General features: G+C 44.9%; 1 protein-coding gene across 2 annotated transcripts in view; it reads right to left on the reverse strand.

Annotated features, from left to right (window-relative positions):
• MED15 (mediator complex subunit 15) overlaps window positions 1-17329 on the reverse strand; it is a 672261-nt gene that overhangs the window by 121062 nt on the left and 533870 nt on the right. For both annotated transcript variants that reach the window (XM_069619881.1, XM_069619882.1), the window contains exons 11-12: window positions 12213-12347; window positions 11825-11888 (exon numbers count right to left, since the gene is read on the reverse strand). In XM_069619881.1, coding sequence (XP_069475982.1) covers window positions 11825-11888; window positions 12213-12347 — 199 coding nt within the window. The remainder of the gene's footprint in view (window positions 1-11824; window positions 11889-12212; window positions 12348-17329) is intronic.

A 17329-nucleotide genomic window follows, 5' to 3' on the forward strand; every position in this document is an offset into this window, starting at 1 on the left:
TGCTTCTTTCAAGTATGTTTCGAAGCAAAGTGGAGCAAGGAAGTGCCTAGTGAGCGGCGTGTTTGGTGAGCAAAGACCTAGGAGCAAGTAGCTAAACTTTGTTGTTTGGAGTGTTTGTAAAGTTCTGCGTTTCCTAATACTAGTCGAACTGTCCATCTACAGTTTGTGCTGCCGCCTTTTACCAGTCTCTTATCGATCACGTATGTAAACAGAAGTTTCTGCGGACCTGTGGAACTTAAACGGCTGTACTACAACACGTCTATCCTCGGCATCATGCCAGGCATGATTCAACGCAAGACCATGTATAATTTGAGAAACAATAAACCCTAAGTAGACGCACAGGGATACAAACCTGCTGGGAACTCAGACGTGCGGATGGGCACTAGACAGGACATACTTCTGCCACAACATGAGTCTGCGACTCCTAAAACTGTAGATCCTGGGTGCAGTCATATTACCTCTTATTTTAAAGTGAATAACAAGTCGAAAAAGACTAATCAACTAGTAGAAAATGTGCCTAGCGAAATTGAGAATTCTTTAGAGGTTAACAGTGCACATCTAGTTGGTAACAAATTTTACTCGTGAGGAAACTGATAACTCACTGCTTGAACTATGTTATTCAATGCATCATGCTAACTCATTCCCTGTAATATAACACCACAATGTTAGTAACAAAAATGTAACTTAACTCATGCACGCAGACAAATGAATAACCACGAATACAAGGCTGTCTGCATCACCCAAGATGTTTATGTCCAATTCAACTGGAAATGAGAGTCAATTGCATGCCGTACCTGACATACAAGCTCATGTTTGCAACACACGTTCAACGGCCAAATCAATAACTGGGTGCGATCTATTAAGCAATGATCCCAAATGGGGGGTGCTTAATTTTGCCATAACAATGTTTAAACTTTGTGGCTGCATTCAAGAAGATGTTAAGAAGCATGGCTTAATTCTTGAGCAACTGTTGCTATATAAAAACCAAGCTCAATGTATGAACAACAAAAATATATTCAAGAATCTAACTGGTGATAACAACATGATGAATCAATCACATGAAGTTGTAGATGCAGAGAGTGATTCTAGTTCGAAATAAGCAGTGGACTCGCCTCTTAGATATCCCACCCACAAACAAAATCGTAGGAACAAAAAGTCTAAGAATAAAGTTGGTAAATGTTGTGTTTTGAATTCTAATGTTGAGTCTGCTGAGCAGGGATGGCATTTCACCAAAATGCCAGGGGTAGCGGTAGTGACATCATACGACCTTTGACCCCCCTGATGACATAACAGGAAGTGTTGTCATTTGACCCCACCCCAAAGTGATATCGAAGGAAGTGATTGAACACAACCTTTCACCCGTTGACAAAATAGGAAGTGGCATCACATAGCATTGTACACTACAAAAATATGGTTACGATATCACTAATGTGATGTACATTTCATACAAGAATGAATCACCATATGTATCGTTAAGATCAGTGTGTATAGGTCAATATTACCAAATTACTGTGAATGCAAGCAGACGTCCATGACCTAATGATGTGTTATTATATAACACTTACGCTTCAGCGCTTTATATAGAAAAAATGTACACCCAATATCACCCAACCTGTGTTGGTACTCATTTATCGACCACAGAAGGATGAAAGGCTGAGTTGAGGCATTTAAGAACAGACTAAATCAGCGACTCACCCCCTGAAGTGTGCCTGAAATACACCTTTAATGCTAGCAATTATTGTATAGAATTCCAGAAAGAGACATTATTTGGTATTCCTATTCTTTCTTATTTATGAACAAGAAAGCCAGCCACTCCAGAGGTAAAGAGCCACATGTGCTGGCCACAGCCCAGGAGCTTTCATGAAATTATTTTTTTTAAATGTAAAAAAGAACTTTTTTTTTTTTTTAAAAGAGGTCGCAAATTGCAACCTCCGACAACCCCTAAATGACGTCCCTGCTGCTGACGCTGTAATAGGTGAGCCCCCGAATTAGGCAAAATGACAACAAAAAAGCTAAGAAAAAGGTGCTAAGGAGGAAAAAAACAACAACAAAGTGCGGGTAAACTTTCAGATGGTTATTACAAGACAATGAGACTAATGTCTCCTTTTCGAATGATAGCAAAGCACAGGTTAACGTGCCAATAGTTAATCCACTAAGTGCAAATACTATACAACCTCTGATAACATGTGCACCTGGTGCTGTGGTGATAGGGGGGGATTGCCTTAGGTCTAACTTCCAGTCTGCCAGTAGTAATCAGACCCGCAAGTATTGGGGCTACTTTAGACACGCATATCTGACCAAAACAGAGTGGAGGTTGGGATAAAGAAGAATATTAATACACCCAATTTGCTAAAATTCTTCGACAAGGTACCATCTGTACGAATTATGAATGCATGTGTTTTTGATTTTATTGCACCAGAACGGGTGTGGGGGGAGAAGGGTGAGAGCTGGTGGTATGGCTAGTGTGCACTGCGCGTTATCCTTGAGAGCAGCTTTAATTAGAAATCAATCTGATTCATTAGAATTTTTAGGCTATGAATTGAATAAACTGTGTACCTCCTTCTAGTACTGCATGTTGTGACCATTGTAGAAGATTGTCAATAGTGATACCATCCGTTAACAAAACAAGTAACATGCCTAACTATGACTGATGATTAAAAAAAGGATTGCAATGGTTAAAAAAATTATTCCTGGGATTGAACATGCCCAGAAGTGATATTTGGATATCACTTCATGGGACACCCGTGGCCATACACATTTTATACAAAGGTCAATTTCTCTTGATGTTAATTAAGTCCTCGATATTCATGCTTCAGGAGACATGGCTGATGGACCAGTTTTTAAATTGATAGATTTGTTATATATCAGTCTCTAGCTAACCGACTTTGTAAAGGGCTGTTGAATTGATTTTCAGTGATGTTATTAATAGCCAACGCATGCTTATCATAAATGTGTATGATTCCCCCTTGTAAATCAAAGACTGATGATATCTTTGAATCAATTGACTGAATCATTTCAAATTGGTATGAAAATGTTGATTCTGATTATATTACTTGGTGGAGATTTCAATAAAAAGTGTGGAGAACACTCATTAAAAGAATCCTATGCCACAATTGGTTCAGATAGTGTACTGCTGCAGAAATATGTGAATGTGAAGGGTAAACAGTGGCTTTGCTTCTAAGATTTATGGAATATTGTCATATTAACTGGATGTACAACTGGTGACATTCCAGGTCAAACGACCTGGAAAATGGAAACAAAGTGGCTGACCTAGACTGTGTGGTAATCCACTATTCATGAATGCCATTAGGAGATTATGTATTGGCAAGAATGTTTCTAGTGACCATGGCACATTGTGCTTGCGCTTGGGTTCAATTTTGAAAGAGAAACAATATGCTTCTCGTGGTCTGGAACCCAAACAGGCAGTTAATCGGGTGCTATGGTCTGAAGATTATTCTCAAGATATGTAAAAAGTTAACTTTTACAGTCCATGATGGTATGGGTCTACATACTGGAAATGCGATTGAAGCATGGTTGTTGAGGTTGATGGAGGGAAATCTAAAACAAAGGACGAACAACATAGTGCTGCCTATAAAAAGACACCATCGCCCATTTGGTGCAGAAATTCAAAGGCAAAAGCGCTGGCTGCAAATGGGTATTCGTAAATTGAAGAAATAAGGCATGTCAAAGTTTGGAAACCTCTACTGAAATACGCAGATTGAAAAACTAATATAAAAATTGGTTCAAACAAAAGAAACGTTTAGATATGACGGCTAATTGGCAAAAGATGATAAACGGCCTCAATAAACAAAAAAAGTATGCCGTATTCTAAACTTGGCAAGACCTATCAAAAGAACTATTATTAACCCGATCTGTGACAATGTTTGGCACTCTTATATCGAGAATAAAATGAAGAAAGGTCATACTAAGGAATTGCCTATACAAATTAATAATGTGAAGTGGCCAATGAATTTTAAAATCGCAGATATGATTGCCCATTTAACAAAATTAAACAACTACCGTGTAACCAGGCCAAATGGCCTCAACGGACATTTGGAAATATGGGCCATTGTATTATGTGACCTATTTAAAAAAGTTTGTTGGGAACGATGCATCCCTGACTCGTGGAAAAAGGCCATCTATATTCCGGTGATTAAAAATGGAGATCGGCTTCTTCCAGAAAATTATCGTTTTATGTCTCTTCTTGATACTACAGGAAAGTTATTTGCAGGATTTGTGCTAGAGCATCTCCAGGCGTGGGTCTCTGAAAATAATATCTTACACCTGTACCAGATGGTATTTCGTAAGGGCTCCAGTACCATTCACAATATCCGATTGCTTGATGCTGTGATGGAGAGGGCAAACATTATGCGAAGCCCATCTGTGTACATTACTTTCATTGATTTTCGCGCTGCGCTTGATCAAGTAAAATGTGTGCTGTTATGGAGAAAACTTCGGGCTCTTAGATGCCCTGAATGGCTCCTTGAAATCTTAATGGCATTACACAATGGGACCTCTGTGCTGATACAGCTTACCGATAGTGGGCTCTTACCTGGAGAGATCTGCAGAGATCAAGGGGTAAAGCAGAGGTGCATACTTGCAGCCCTGATGTATAACCTTTATATAGCCGATCTCCCCTCTAGGTTGATGACACAAGCCGATTGCCATCCAAAAATCAGACAATATGTTGCCGCAGCTATGCTCTATGTGGATGATCTTGTATTATACAATCATATACTATTGGATATGAAAGCTATAACAGATGCATGTGGCCTCTCGAGTTCCAACTAATCAAGGACAGGGTACAATTCGAAGGTGCTGGGTCTAGTTAACCCTGCTGTGCATTCCCATAACAGCAGGGCTTATTTGTAGATGCCGATTTACTAACATTCTGAGACATTTTAGTATTTAATTCAGTGTTCTTGTGACGTGTTGAGGTCTCTTGCCTAGATACTTGGTCAATGCTTAAAACAAACCCCAGTTGAAATGGGGAATCCTTCACCTTCCATATGAGGTTCTGGACAACCCTAGACTGCATCCAAATTTTTACTGCATTTAAATTGTCCTTATTGACAAATTCAACTAGTGTCAGATCTGATGACACAATATCTTCCGATTGCTGCACATCTGAAAAAATTGCCATCACCGCTCTGCGATTTAAATCATATTGTGTGCATGGTGCTGGCCTACAGGCTAAAACTAAGGAGAGTGGGGCAGGGTCTGGTTTATGTTTGACTAATGGTGTTTTTTGTTGTTGTTCCTATTCGAGAATTTTCAGGATTACCCGATATTCAAATTGGGGCTGTTATCGGCCTTAAATTTTCCCAAGGCACTCTCGATTAGACGCATGACCACTCCAGATAGATCACTTGCTAAGAGCGAGTCCTCTACTATCAGGTTTCTAATGTCATCCTGAGAGGGTTTTTTATGACTCAATTGAGCAGAATCCGTTTCGGGCATGTGCAACACTTCTCTTATTGCTGGGTCTCTTTTTGAATGGGCATCATCAGCCACAGTCTTCTCACTAATCATATTCTCTTTTAGTGCACTACTAATCCCAGACGGTTGTGAGGCTGAAGTACCTACTGATTTTAAGGTCTCTAAAGGGGTTTGTGCTCTACCTGACATGTATGCATCAACTGCCTGCCTTATTGCCTCTTTACTCAGGGAATTTACAAGCATTTTTTTTTTTAACTTTTGCTTGCAGCTTTTCCATTTGGCACACATTCAGTGTTTACACGAACCCTAATTACGGTTGGTGTCTCCTCTGACTGTGAGACTATGTTAATTAGTTCATCTAGTGGAGGATAGCTCAGCGCATGTTTGGCCTGAAAATGCAAAGACCCCATTCTCTTTTTCTCTAGCCTTTGCTTCTCATATTTATCTTTGATTGCCTTGGGAGCCATTACATTAATATTGGAGGTGCTTTTGTTTTTAGGCAAAGTAATCGATTTTATAAAACGTTTTGTTGCCGCGCTTCCCGGGTGCTTTGTACTTGCTATGTTTTGATAGTTTACCAATGTTGCTCTCCACTGCTTTTTTGTATCAATTTCTCAGTATTTGACCTGCCCTTTAGTTGTTGGGAAGTATCTTTATCCAACAACTTTTCCTTATTGCAGCGATGTGCAGAAGCAGATGAAAACAAGGGATAACATTTTTTTTGTGAATCCACACATATATCTACTCGGGATTCCCTATTCAGCTTCTCAGGATCTGTTGAGCAGTTTGAAAAGGGATCATAAATTATAGAATCAATACATGGCAAAACCTTCCACCTCTCGTTTTGTTCTATTTGACTTGACCCAATTACATCATTCATTTTGTGTCTTATGTTTTGGTCAGTTTGACAGGAAACAGTGCACATACTAATGTTAGATTGCTTAATGGATCCATGTACCAGTTGTACTTTCGACCTCAATGTGTCACAAACCGCCAACACCTGCCTTAATACGGATTCCTGGGCCGTCATTCTTTTCTCCACTGTTTATACCAAACTCCCCAATGTTTGTATGGCCAAATTCATTGCATGCATAGCAACATCTATCGAGGTATCTATGCGTTGTGAACCAGCCAAAGACTTTGTGCCATGTATGTCAATGTGTGTTCTATTCCTATCTTGACCTGTCATGGGGGACACAGTTTGGATTGTAGAATGTGATTCTTCAGTAAACATAGGGGATTGAGACAGATTCTCAGATAACATTTGCTTAGAAAACACAGAATCATTCAGATCAAGATCAATCACAACATCCTTCGATGTTAAGTCTATATTAGTACACTCCATGGTCTGTGTGGAAATAAATATGAAATCACGCAATGCAGTGTCCGTGATTGAATCATTACATGTTGTTACTTTCACAGCCTGCCCCAAGTTCGCACTCTCTTTAGAGTGTACCAAGTCACTCAACGATTCTTGGGGAAGAGGCTGCGCCAGCGCACCTACTAGGTTGTCAGATGAAGGCGAAGTCCGCTCCTTGACTAACCTGGTTCTGGCTCTATGAGCCGAGAGGGACCCACTGCAGAACATCCGTATGTCCATGCTGTGAGGACCCCCTTCGGCTCCTTTGCTCCTTACCGGTGTGCAGCCCGCTGATTAGGGAGATTGCCGCTCCCCCTCTAACGGATCAGCTAAAAATGCGGGCATGCCTGCTTCAATGAAATGCTGCGCATAGTTCCAAGCTTAACCCACTACCAGGGGCGCGTGGCTTAGGAACAAAAAAAACTTCTCAGCGACACCAACGCCGAAGCTATCACACGAGACGAAGAAACCAGGAAGTGCAGCCCCGCCTCCACGCCGACAAGACGAAGAGGCACTTCCTGGCACTTCGCTCGGTGCACGCGCGCCGTCCAATATGTAGTGAACTCCCCAAGTGGGCGTGGTTTAGCTGTTGAAGGAGAAAAGGAATGTTGTAAATATCTGCTAATGCTTAGCAAAGTACAAACTAGCTTGTTAGCCTGCTCGGTGAATTACCGAAAGTTCGCACGTAGATAGTCCTTCAATAGAATGCTTCAACAAGCAGGGTCCGTGCAGGAGCTCCAAACGCAGAGTAGCAGCGAGACGAGGCGAAGAGGCACTTCCTGGCACTTCGCTCGGTGCGTGCCCTATCCTAACAGGAAAAGTAAAGTGAAACCAACAGCATACTTTTGGGGAAGAGGCACAACCAATTCACAGGTGAGTACATTAACCTTATATATGGTTTTCAGAATAGTGCAACAAACATTCAAGGTAAGCAATAACTTTTGTAACTGTTCACTCTCAGAGTTAGTTACCAACCAACTTCTTTTACAAGTAAGTCACTTTTGAACACTTGTTATTCTTTTAAAGGCAGAACCCTTTTCTTATCCAGTCCTTCCCTTATTCTATAGCATGCGTTCACTCGAGTCAGTAAAGGGACCATAGTGGTCTTGGTGCCAGCTGTAGGCAGGGTGAGATAGGGTTCAGTTGCAGGAAAAGTCAGAGTTCCAGAGGAAGACTGTTCAAACAAGTAAGTATTTCACTTTAAAGTTGGTTGAAGATCTAGGGACTTCAGAGAAGACACCCTAGGAGGCCTGGGTGACCTGGATGAGTGGCCTCCCAATCACAGAAAACACCCCAAAGCTATACAGAATTCACAAAGGCTTAAGGTAGGTAAAATATCACAGCCAACACAGTACCTCTTCAGAGAAGAGTTGCAGCAGGAAGACTTCAGGACCAGCAACAAAAAACCTGGCCGATGAATCTTTTTGTCAAGAAGTGGAAGGCAGGACTTTGGAAGGACTTTTGCAGCAGGGATCACAGGTGAAGGCTCCAGGCAAGAGTTTCCTTGTGGCTGGATGCGGCTCAGTGAATTTGGCGAATTTTCAGGAGCACAGAAGACGACAGAATATCGCCAGTCAGATTCTCGTCATTTCCAAGTTCCAGCACTCTGGTGAGGGGACTTTTCGGACCTTAATCGTGACTCTGGTGATCCAGCAGGATGCCCACCAAGTTTCAGAGAGATTTGCAAGCCCATGCACCGCCAGATGGCTCGAGGTCCCAGGGTATTGCATCCCCACAAGGTTGTAGCAAAAAATGTGATGGCTCAAAATACAGGTCTTCTTGAGTATAGCGTGTCTCACCAGGCTCTGGGTCATCATTTTTGGAGTCCCCGGGTCGATTCGAAGGAAGGGCTACAGCAGGCTCCGGTTACACAGCAGGCTCTCCAGAAATCGTCTCAGCTGGAAAGGAACAAGGAAGGAACAAGAAAGGACAAGGAATGCTGAAAGGGTAAAAAAAAATAAAATAAAAAAAAAAACACTTTAGTTAAATGAGTACCCATGGGTGCCTTTACCGGGCTGTGCAAACAGCCTGCAGTAAAGGGGTGCACCAAATTAATAAAAAGGTTCACTGCCACCAGCCATTAAAAGATAAGTTAGTCCTTGTAACATAAATGTTACATTTAAAATGAGAAAGGGATACTCATCTCCCCAGCACTCCACATAAGGTGAGGGTGCTGGTTTCACCTCATAAAATGAAAAAAGGGATGCAAAGATCCTTTTTACCCCTGGGAACTGCAGTTCTCACAAAGTTATCCAGAGAAAGTTAAAATGAGAGCCCCAGCAACAATAGGCACTTACTGCCTAAAGGTTGTGAAAGAGGATAACTTTTAAAAGACACTTTGGAGAGTATTCAAAATTACACCCATAAAAATAGTAAAAGACAGTGTGGAAAAGGATTCCCACTCACTTTGCGGTATAGGGAAAAATAGTCTACCAGTACAGCAAAAGGTTCTGCGGTTGACACGGGTCAAGAGGATTTATCATTGATATGAACATATTACCTAACAATACCCTGCCCTTCTTGCAGATGCTGTGAGAGCCTGCCTCCCACTGGGGATTTGTGAAATAAGGCCTCAGAGGTTTTCAGGAAGCTGATGCAGCGGCTGAGGGTAAACTAGCCAGTGCCTTGGCGGTCTTCGCACCTCTTCAACCGTCCACCATGTGGGAATCTTCTTTGATCTCTTTGACTCGCCAGTCCCCTCCTTTTTCTAGCTGAGGAGTAATAAGGAAAGGAACTGTCCCTCCAAACTATTCCACTGGGGTGAGTTTGCTGATGTCTGATTGCAGCACCAGGGGATTTGGCTTCCGCCTTGGAAGTCTGCTGCTTCTCCAGGCTCTCATCAGCCTTGCTGCCAAATAAATGTGTGCCGTCAAAGGGCATGTTAAGAAGTCTTGATTGCACATCCGGAGCAAACCCAGAATTTAACCAGCCAAATCTGTGCACTACAGTGCTAGCAGCCAAAGCTCTACTGATACTGTCCGCAGTCTCGAGACATGTCTGAAGGGATTCTCACATGGCATCCTTCTAATCCTTAATATTTCTTAAAAAGTCTCTTGCCCTTCGGGATATGTTCAGCTGCCATCAATACGTATTCCCATAGGGTAAATATGAACCAGTGCACACGTGGCATTTGCAGACTTTAGGGCCATACATCCAGCAGAGAAGACCTTTTTTTCATGGCATCATAGCGTTTGTCATCTGTTGGGGGAAAGTGTTGGGTAGGTAGTCTATTTAGATGTGGTGGCCTGTACCACCAGACCTTCTGGAGTAAAATGTTTGCTTAGGTAAAAAGGGATCATGGCTTGAAGCTCTGTATTTGCTTGTCAATAGTTTATTTACTGCTGGAATTAATTCTGGCGTCTCCAAATTAGCATTGCTCTGCCTTAATACATTAATACATTAATTGCCTATACGACCCATCAGCATGGTCTGAGGGATCTGGTCTTCCAAATCCCATTTCGGGGGAAGTATCTATCCCACTTGCTGTTTATAGAATCTCTTATAGATCTTTCATATTTGACTCCTTTGATAACAGAGCCTCAGGAACACCATGTGTCCCATATTGTAACCCAAAGGGTCGTGAATCATCAGATGAGGGTTCATGTTCCTCAAATGGAAGAAAGTGACTTCAAACATTTTTCTTTTGTTAGAGGGAGAAAAGAATCATTCGTTTTTTCCACTTCTTTTGAAGATTGTGTCACATTCGTCGATGACGGCGCGTTCAACGCAATCAAGGGCTTTGACAACTGAGGTGTCGAAGATTCTTCGACAAGGATGCCGGCTCTTTCAGCGTCAATGACGTTGAAGATTTTCCCTTCAAAGTAGATTCCTCGACAACCACCGAAGGTTCTAAGAGTTTTCTCATGGACACCCGGGTCTGAGGGTGCACAAGTTGTCCTTTGCTCTTTTGGCTTTCTCGACATGGGCATGACTCTTACTCTTCTTCTTCAAGGTGGGAGAGGCCGCGTTCTCCAAGACCTGAAGCATTTTCAGTTCGAATCCCTCCCATTCAGCCGGTGAGGCCGATTTGGACGGGCAAGCAACAAGGTCGGGGGAGGAACTCTATGATGAAAACAGCGACCCTGGATGCCTTTTCTTTATATGTCGTGTAGACAGCAAGTGGTGAGACCCACTCCTAGATCGACATCGCCTTTTAGTTTTCTCCCGACAAGGAGAGTTGCCTCTCGACTCATCGCAAGATCGCTTTTTCCACACAGTCGTCGAAAGGGATGTATGTGACCTACCTGGAGCTAACTTCCCTCTACACTTTTGTCAGAGCTTTCACGGTCATCGAAAGGCAGGATTCACACTCTGATGTCTTGTGATCGGAAGATCTGAGATACCACAGACACCCCCGATGGGGGTCCATAAGGAACATTTTTGCCCTGCAGTCGTGGCATTCCTCAAACCATGAGTTGGGCATCGAAGATGCCATATTTTCTTTTAAATAACCGTAGATTCACGAAGGAACCAAAGCACAGCAATCTTCCGAAGCGATTGCGGTCATGGAAAAATGGAACTGAAGCCAACGGTCGCTGCGCGTGCTATATACCAGTCATGTCAACATTGAGTAGACAGGCAACAAAGCACAGCGCCCCCTGCTGGAAGAAAATTACAAAGCAGCTAAAGCTGGATATGAATATATCAAAAGATGAGTAATACATGGGAGGACACAATCCATTCGAAGTTTGATTACTTAATTCCAATGTGCAAAAAACACTATAAAGATCTGTGACAAATGTATTGTTTTCAGGTCCTATTTAAGATGAATACATTTGGCAGATACATGACAAGTATCATACACCTTTAATAAACAGCAGTAACTGTTTTCGATTTTTGACATTACTTAATTTCAGTGGCATACATGTCAACTTCATCAGTGAGAGTAAATATGCCATTTAAAATAAAATTAAATCAAGTTTTGTACATGAAAGGAGCACACCAAAAATTAGCAAGCACAAGTAACAGCATGTGAAACACAGTAAAATGCACATATGGGATTATTGACAAGTCAAAAATGCTAACCGTTTGGAGGGATCAGTTAGAATATCCAAGAGGCTCTTCATCTTACTGAGGTCCTTTTTTCTATCTATAATTGAAGAACATCACAAGTAGTTACAGAGGGGACACTACAATGGCAAGGATGGGCACATGCATGTAATGACATAGGTAGGGTCAGAGCATAAGACCACAAAACAACCAAATTAGCCTTGTTCAATGGTTATGCCTAGGACAACTTCAAGAATCTCTTGCATTGTATCGATGACAAGGTGAAATGAAAGATCTCAATAAACAATAACTGTACAATGAATGTTGTGAAGAGAGAACCTGGTGCAATGAGCTAGTCCAGTGTACCGGTTCCGTCAGATTGAGGTTACTCACCAACCATGAGGTGGCAGCAAGTCAAACATACCTTCATTTTTGTCAATCTTGTTGATCATGCGGCGGAGGGGTTCAATGTACTTGGAAAGCTGCTTCAGTTTCTCCAGGTATTGCTGTTCTTCAGACTGGCTGGAGCTAGCTGGGCTCATCACAGAATTTGGGTTACCTGGAGAAATCATGAAATTGAGAGGAGGTTAGTGACTCAAAACCGGACCAAGGCCTAAGGTTAGACATGTCAATCCTACAAAACCATTTATATGCACAAAACAGCCACTTCTAGTTTAGAGTGCTCGTCAGGTACAAAGTCCTAAACTGCAACTTTTTTTAGACCTATTTCCTGACTTTTCCCTACTGAGCCTTGATGTGAAGCCTCATTAGGGTCAGGGATGTTGTTGATTATTTCCCCCAGACACTGAGCTTCTAAGGTTCCGAGTATACAAATTACCCTATTTAGTCACGTTCGAATAGTGGCCGTCAGTGCTGCATGGGATGATGGCTGATTAATCAATAGTAGTATGGGCACAGGCTGGAGACCAGGTTGGTTCTACCCAACTGTAAGGACAGTGTTTCTAAAGTCCCACCAAGACTTCATAAAAACCATATCTGAGGAAGTACAAAAGCTCCACTCTTAGTATAAGGCTGTACTGCCTGAGAATGTTTGGTAGCATGGACATAGCAGTCAGTCTCCTCTTAGGAGTGAGAGGGGTGTAGGTCAGTACAAAGAAATATTAGCATAGGCATGGTTCAAAGAAACACTAATACACTAAGATTTGTAGTAATAATGGTTTATTTTAAATACAGTAGGCCAAGATAAATCTTGGGGAAGTAAGTACAATTCACATAAGTTATAAACACATTTATTAAACCAACTCAATACTTATGGTTTCCAAACCAAAGTATAACCTTATTAAGAATGGCAATAAGCAGTTCAAGGCCAGTCAAACCTAAAGTTATACATTCAGAAAGGCAATTTGCTATCTGTGGTTAGTTACTTTTAGGTTACAATAAGTTATTCAAGGGCAGTAGACCCTATTGGTCATAATGTATACAGTGTTATTCAGTAATAGAATCACGTAGTTGTACCAACACTTGTTACAAGGATATCTTGCAACATGTGTAACTTTCTTCTAGTATGAATGGATACGTGCGGAGGTGATGGCCACAAGAAAAGCTGTTTTCCACAACAAAAACTTCAGTGGCGCCAAATGCATAGGCTCGAATGGGGGACCCATGAGCCTAGTAAGCACCATATTAAGCTCCGACGCTGGAGCCTTCAGCGGCAGGAACGAGGAAAATGGTGCTTTCACAAACTCCCTGACCAAGTGATGCGACCATAAGTATGATCGTCCAGGAGATCTGGTGTAGCGGGAAATAGCCGCCAGATGAACTTTGACGGAAGCATGGGCGAGTCCTGCCTTGGCCAACAACAAATACGGAAGCACCTGCGGAGCAGTGACTCGTAGAGGGTCGATCTTCTGGGTACGGCACCAAACGGCAAACCTCTTCCACTTGTGCCCGTAGCATTTGAGAGTAGATTAAGCTCTGGCCTCGGTGAGCACCTCCTTACAGTAGCCCCTAAACTCTAGTGCTGCAGGAGCCAGGCCTTCAGATTCAGCGATCCTGGATCATGGTGCAGAATCGCGCCTCCTTCCCTGGCGGAAAGATCTGCGACCGCCGGAATCTTGACTGGAGGGGACGCCGACATGTCCAGAAGGTCCGGGTACCATATCGGTCTCGGCCACGCTGGTACGACGAGGATCATCCGGGACCATCTGAGTTGATTGACTAATCGAAAAAGCAACAGCAACAGATGGAACGCATACAAAAACAGGCCATCCCAGGGGAAAGAGAAGGAACAAGTTACTTACCTGTAACTGTTCTCCAGCATGGGTCTGGCATGGATTCACATGCTCATGAATAATAGAATACATAGCAGTACACACATGCACAACCACGGGAGGTGGCAAGGCTCAACATTAAGCATTTAAACAACTCAATATTAAGCATCTCTTACCTCCTCACCAGGCTCACCTTCAAGCAATCAGGTTGAGCAGCACTGCTTGTCCGACTCTGGACTCCTCCCTGGAATCCCGTTCGACGCATAGAATTTTGTGAAGGTGTGCGTCGACCTCCACGTAGCAGCCCTGCAAATGTCCAGCAGGGGCAGACCAGACAGGAACGCTGTAGTTGCAGCGATCGCTCTGGTCGAATGGGCTCTCGGACGGCCAGGCAACGGTCGGTTGGCCAACCAGTGACAATGGGTGATGCAGCCGTATCTGGAAATGGAAGCCTTGGAGAGGGCCTTTCCTTGGTTCACAGGGCCAAAGTTCATTAACAGCTGTGATGTTTTCCTAAAACTCTTTGTGCGGTCCACGTAGAACTTCAGCGCTCTAGCCACATCCAGCGAGTGCAAAGTCCTCTCAGCTGGCGACGAAGGCGGCGGGAAGAAATCGGGTAACACCAAGGGCTCATTGAGATGGAAGTCCAATGGCACCTTGGGCATGAAGGAGGGGTGCGTCCTCAGTACGACCCTTGTTGCGTGGAAAGTCAAGTACGGAGGCTTACAGGAGAGGGCCTGGATCTCTCCCACTGGTCATGCGGAGGTGATGGCCACCAGAAACGCAGTTTTCCACAACAGGAATTTCAGAGGTGCCGAATGCAGAGGCTGGAACGGAGGACCTTTGAGCCTAGTCAGCACCACATTGAGCTCCCACGCCGGGGCCGGAGCCTTCACCGGCGGGAACGAGCGGAAAAGTCCTTTCATGAACTCCTTCACCAGGCGATGCGACCACAGTGACGATCGTCCCCAAGTTCTGGTGTAGCAGGAGATAGCCGCCAGATGGATCTTGATAGAAGCGTGTGCCAGCCCCGCCTTGGCCAGCGACAGCAAGTACGGCAGCACTTGAGGAGCCATAATCCGCAGAGGGTTTATCTTCTGTGCACGGCACCAGACAGTGAACCTCTTCCATTTATGTCCTTAGCACTTAAGAGTCGAAGAAGCCCTGGCCTTGGCAAGTACCTCCTTGCAATCTGCTGGGATCTCATATCCTCCAAACCCTAGCGCTGCAGGAGCCAGGCATGCAGGTTCAGCGACCCCAGTTCGTGGTGCAGAATAGCGCCTCCTTCCCTGGCGAGAATATCTGCGTCGGCCGGAAGCTTAACTGGAGGGCACGCTGACATGTCCAGAAGGTCCGGCTACCATATCAACTTCGGCTACGCCAGTGTGACGAGCATCATCCTGCACCGGGACCATCTGAGTTGACTGATGAGTCGCAGAAGCAATGGCAACGGTGGGAACGCATAGAGAAACAGGCTGTCCCAGGGGAATGAGAACGCATCCCCCATGCTCCCCTACTGGGGAAACTTGCTGGCGAACTTCTGGCACTTGGGGTTCGTCGCCATCGCAAACAGATCGATCTGGGGATTGCCCCATTGTCGAAACAGCAGGTCCACCTGATCCTGCCAAAGTTCCCACTCATGGCAAGAGCGCAGCTCCCTGCTGAGTGAATCGGCAACATTATTCTTCACTCCTGCTAGATGAAACAGTACCAGGAGCATCCTCTGGGCGACGGCCCAGTGCCATAGGTCCTGCGCTTCCTTGGAGAGAGCTGGGGATCTGGTGCCCCCCTGCTTCCGAATGTACAACATCGTGGTGGTGTTGTTGGTGAAGACCCGCACCACCTTGCCTTTGAGGGACAGAAGGAATAACTTGAGGGCCCAAAACGCGCCTCGGAGCTCCAGAAAGTTAATGTGCTACGGTCTCTCCTCTAGGAGCCACAGGCCTCTTGCGTGGAGATATCCGGTATGTGCGCCCCATCCCTTCAGGGAGGCGTCCGTCATCACCGTCTCCTGATGCGCTGGGGTTTGAAAGTCCGTGCCCGCCGCAAGATGCGTGCGGACACCACCACAGAATCACTTGACAGAATGTCTTGTTGAGGGCGATCTTGTCCTCGAAGCTTCCCGCCACTTGCATCCAACGGGCGTCGAGGAACTCCTGCAGCGGCCGCATCCGCAGCCTGCACAGCCCAACGAGGTAAATGCATGATGTCATCATGCCGAGCAGTGACTTGATGGACCTCACCCTGACAACTTTCATGGTCAACAGCCGTTGTACCTTGCACAGGATGGCTTTTATCCTGTCCTCCGACGGTGAAGCTAAACGTGCCACCGTGTTGAGTCTGGCTCCCAGGAACTGAGCCTCCTGTGATGGCTCCAAGCAGGACTTCGCATAGTTTATCGAGAAACCCAGTTCCGTGAGCAGGCGGAAGGTCCTCGCTGCGTGTTCGACGGCGAGTTCCCTGGACTTCGCTCGGATGAGCCAATCGTCCAGATATGGGTAGACGTGGATCCCCTGCAGGCGAAGGAAGGGTCTTGAATTGGTAGTGCCGTCCCTGGACCACGAAGCGCAGAAACTTCCGATGTTCTTGTGAATGGGGATGTGGAAATAGGCATCCTCCAAGTCCAGCGACGACAGGAAGTCACCTTTCTCCAGCTGTCCCAGCACTTGCTGAAGGGTGACCATCCGGAACTTCTGGAATTTTATTTATTTGTTGAGGCAGCGAAGATCTAGAATGGGTCACCAACCGCCGGTATTCTTTTGGCTGAGGAAGTACCGCGAGTATACTCCGGAGCCTCTTTGGGATGAGTTCTATTGCGCCCTTTTTCAGTATTGCTCGTACCTCTAGAAGCAGCTGTGGAATGTGGTTTTCTTTCCTGGCCACAGGTGGGGAATAGGGACACTTCCTTTTGAACTCCAGAGTGTGTCCGTGGGCCAGGGCATCCAGCATCCAACGGTCGGTGAAGATGGACTGCCACACGCCGTAGTTCGCCAGTCGGCCTCCCACCAGGGTGCTCGGGTGGGGGCCCCCGACGTCACGGCCAGTTCAGTCCTGCTTCGTCGAGGCTTTACCACTTTGGGCCCCTTGACGACTATGTCCTCCGGCCTTGCTGCGGCCTCTGTTGGCCTCCTGGGACGAAGAACGGCCGCTTGATGGTATGAAGAGATGCCACCGAATCCTTTGGAGGCACCCTGTGACTTGCGTCCGGAGGACCGAAAGGACGGCCGTTATTGATGGAGCGTGCCCAAGGCACAGGCCGTCTCAGTGTCTGCCTTTATGGCCTGCAGTGACTTATCCACTGCCTTGCTGA

The sequence above is a fragment of the Ambystoma mexicanum genome, chromosome 10, assembly GCF_040938575.1.
Source record: "Ambystoma mexicanum isolate Mex_15411 chromosome 10, UKY_AmexF1_1, whole genome shotgun sequence".
Classification (NCBI taxonomy): domain Eukaryota; kingdom Metazoa; phylum Chordata; class Amphibia; order Caudata; family Ambystomatidae; genus Ambystoma; species Ambystoma mexicanum.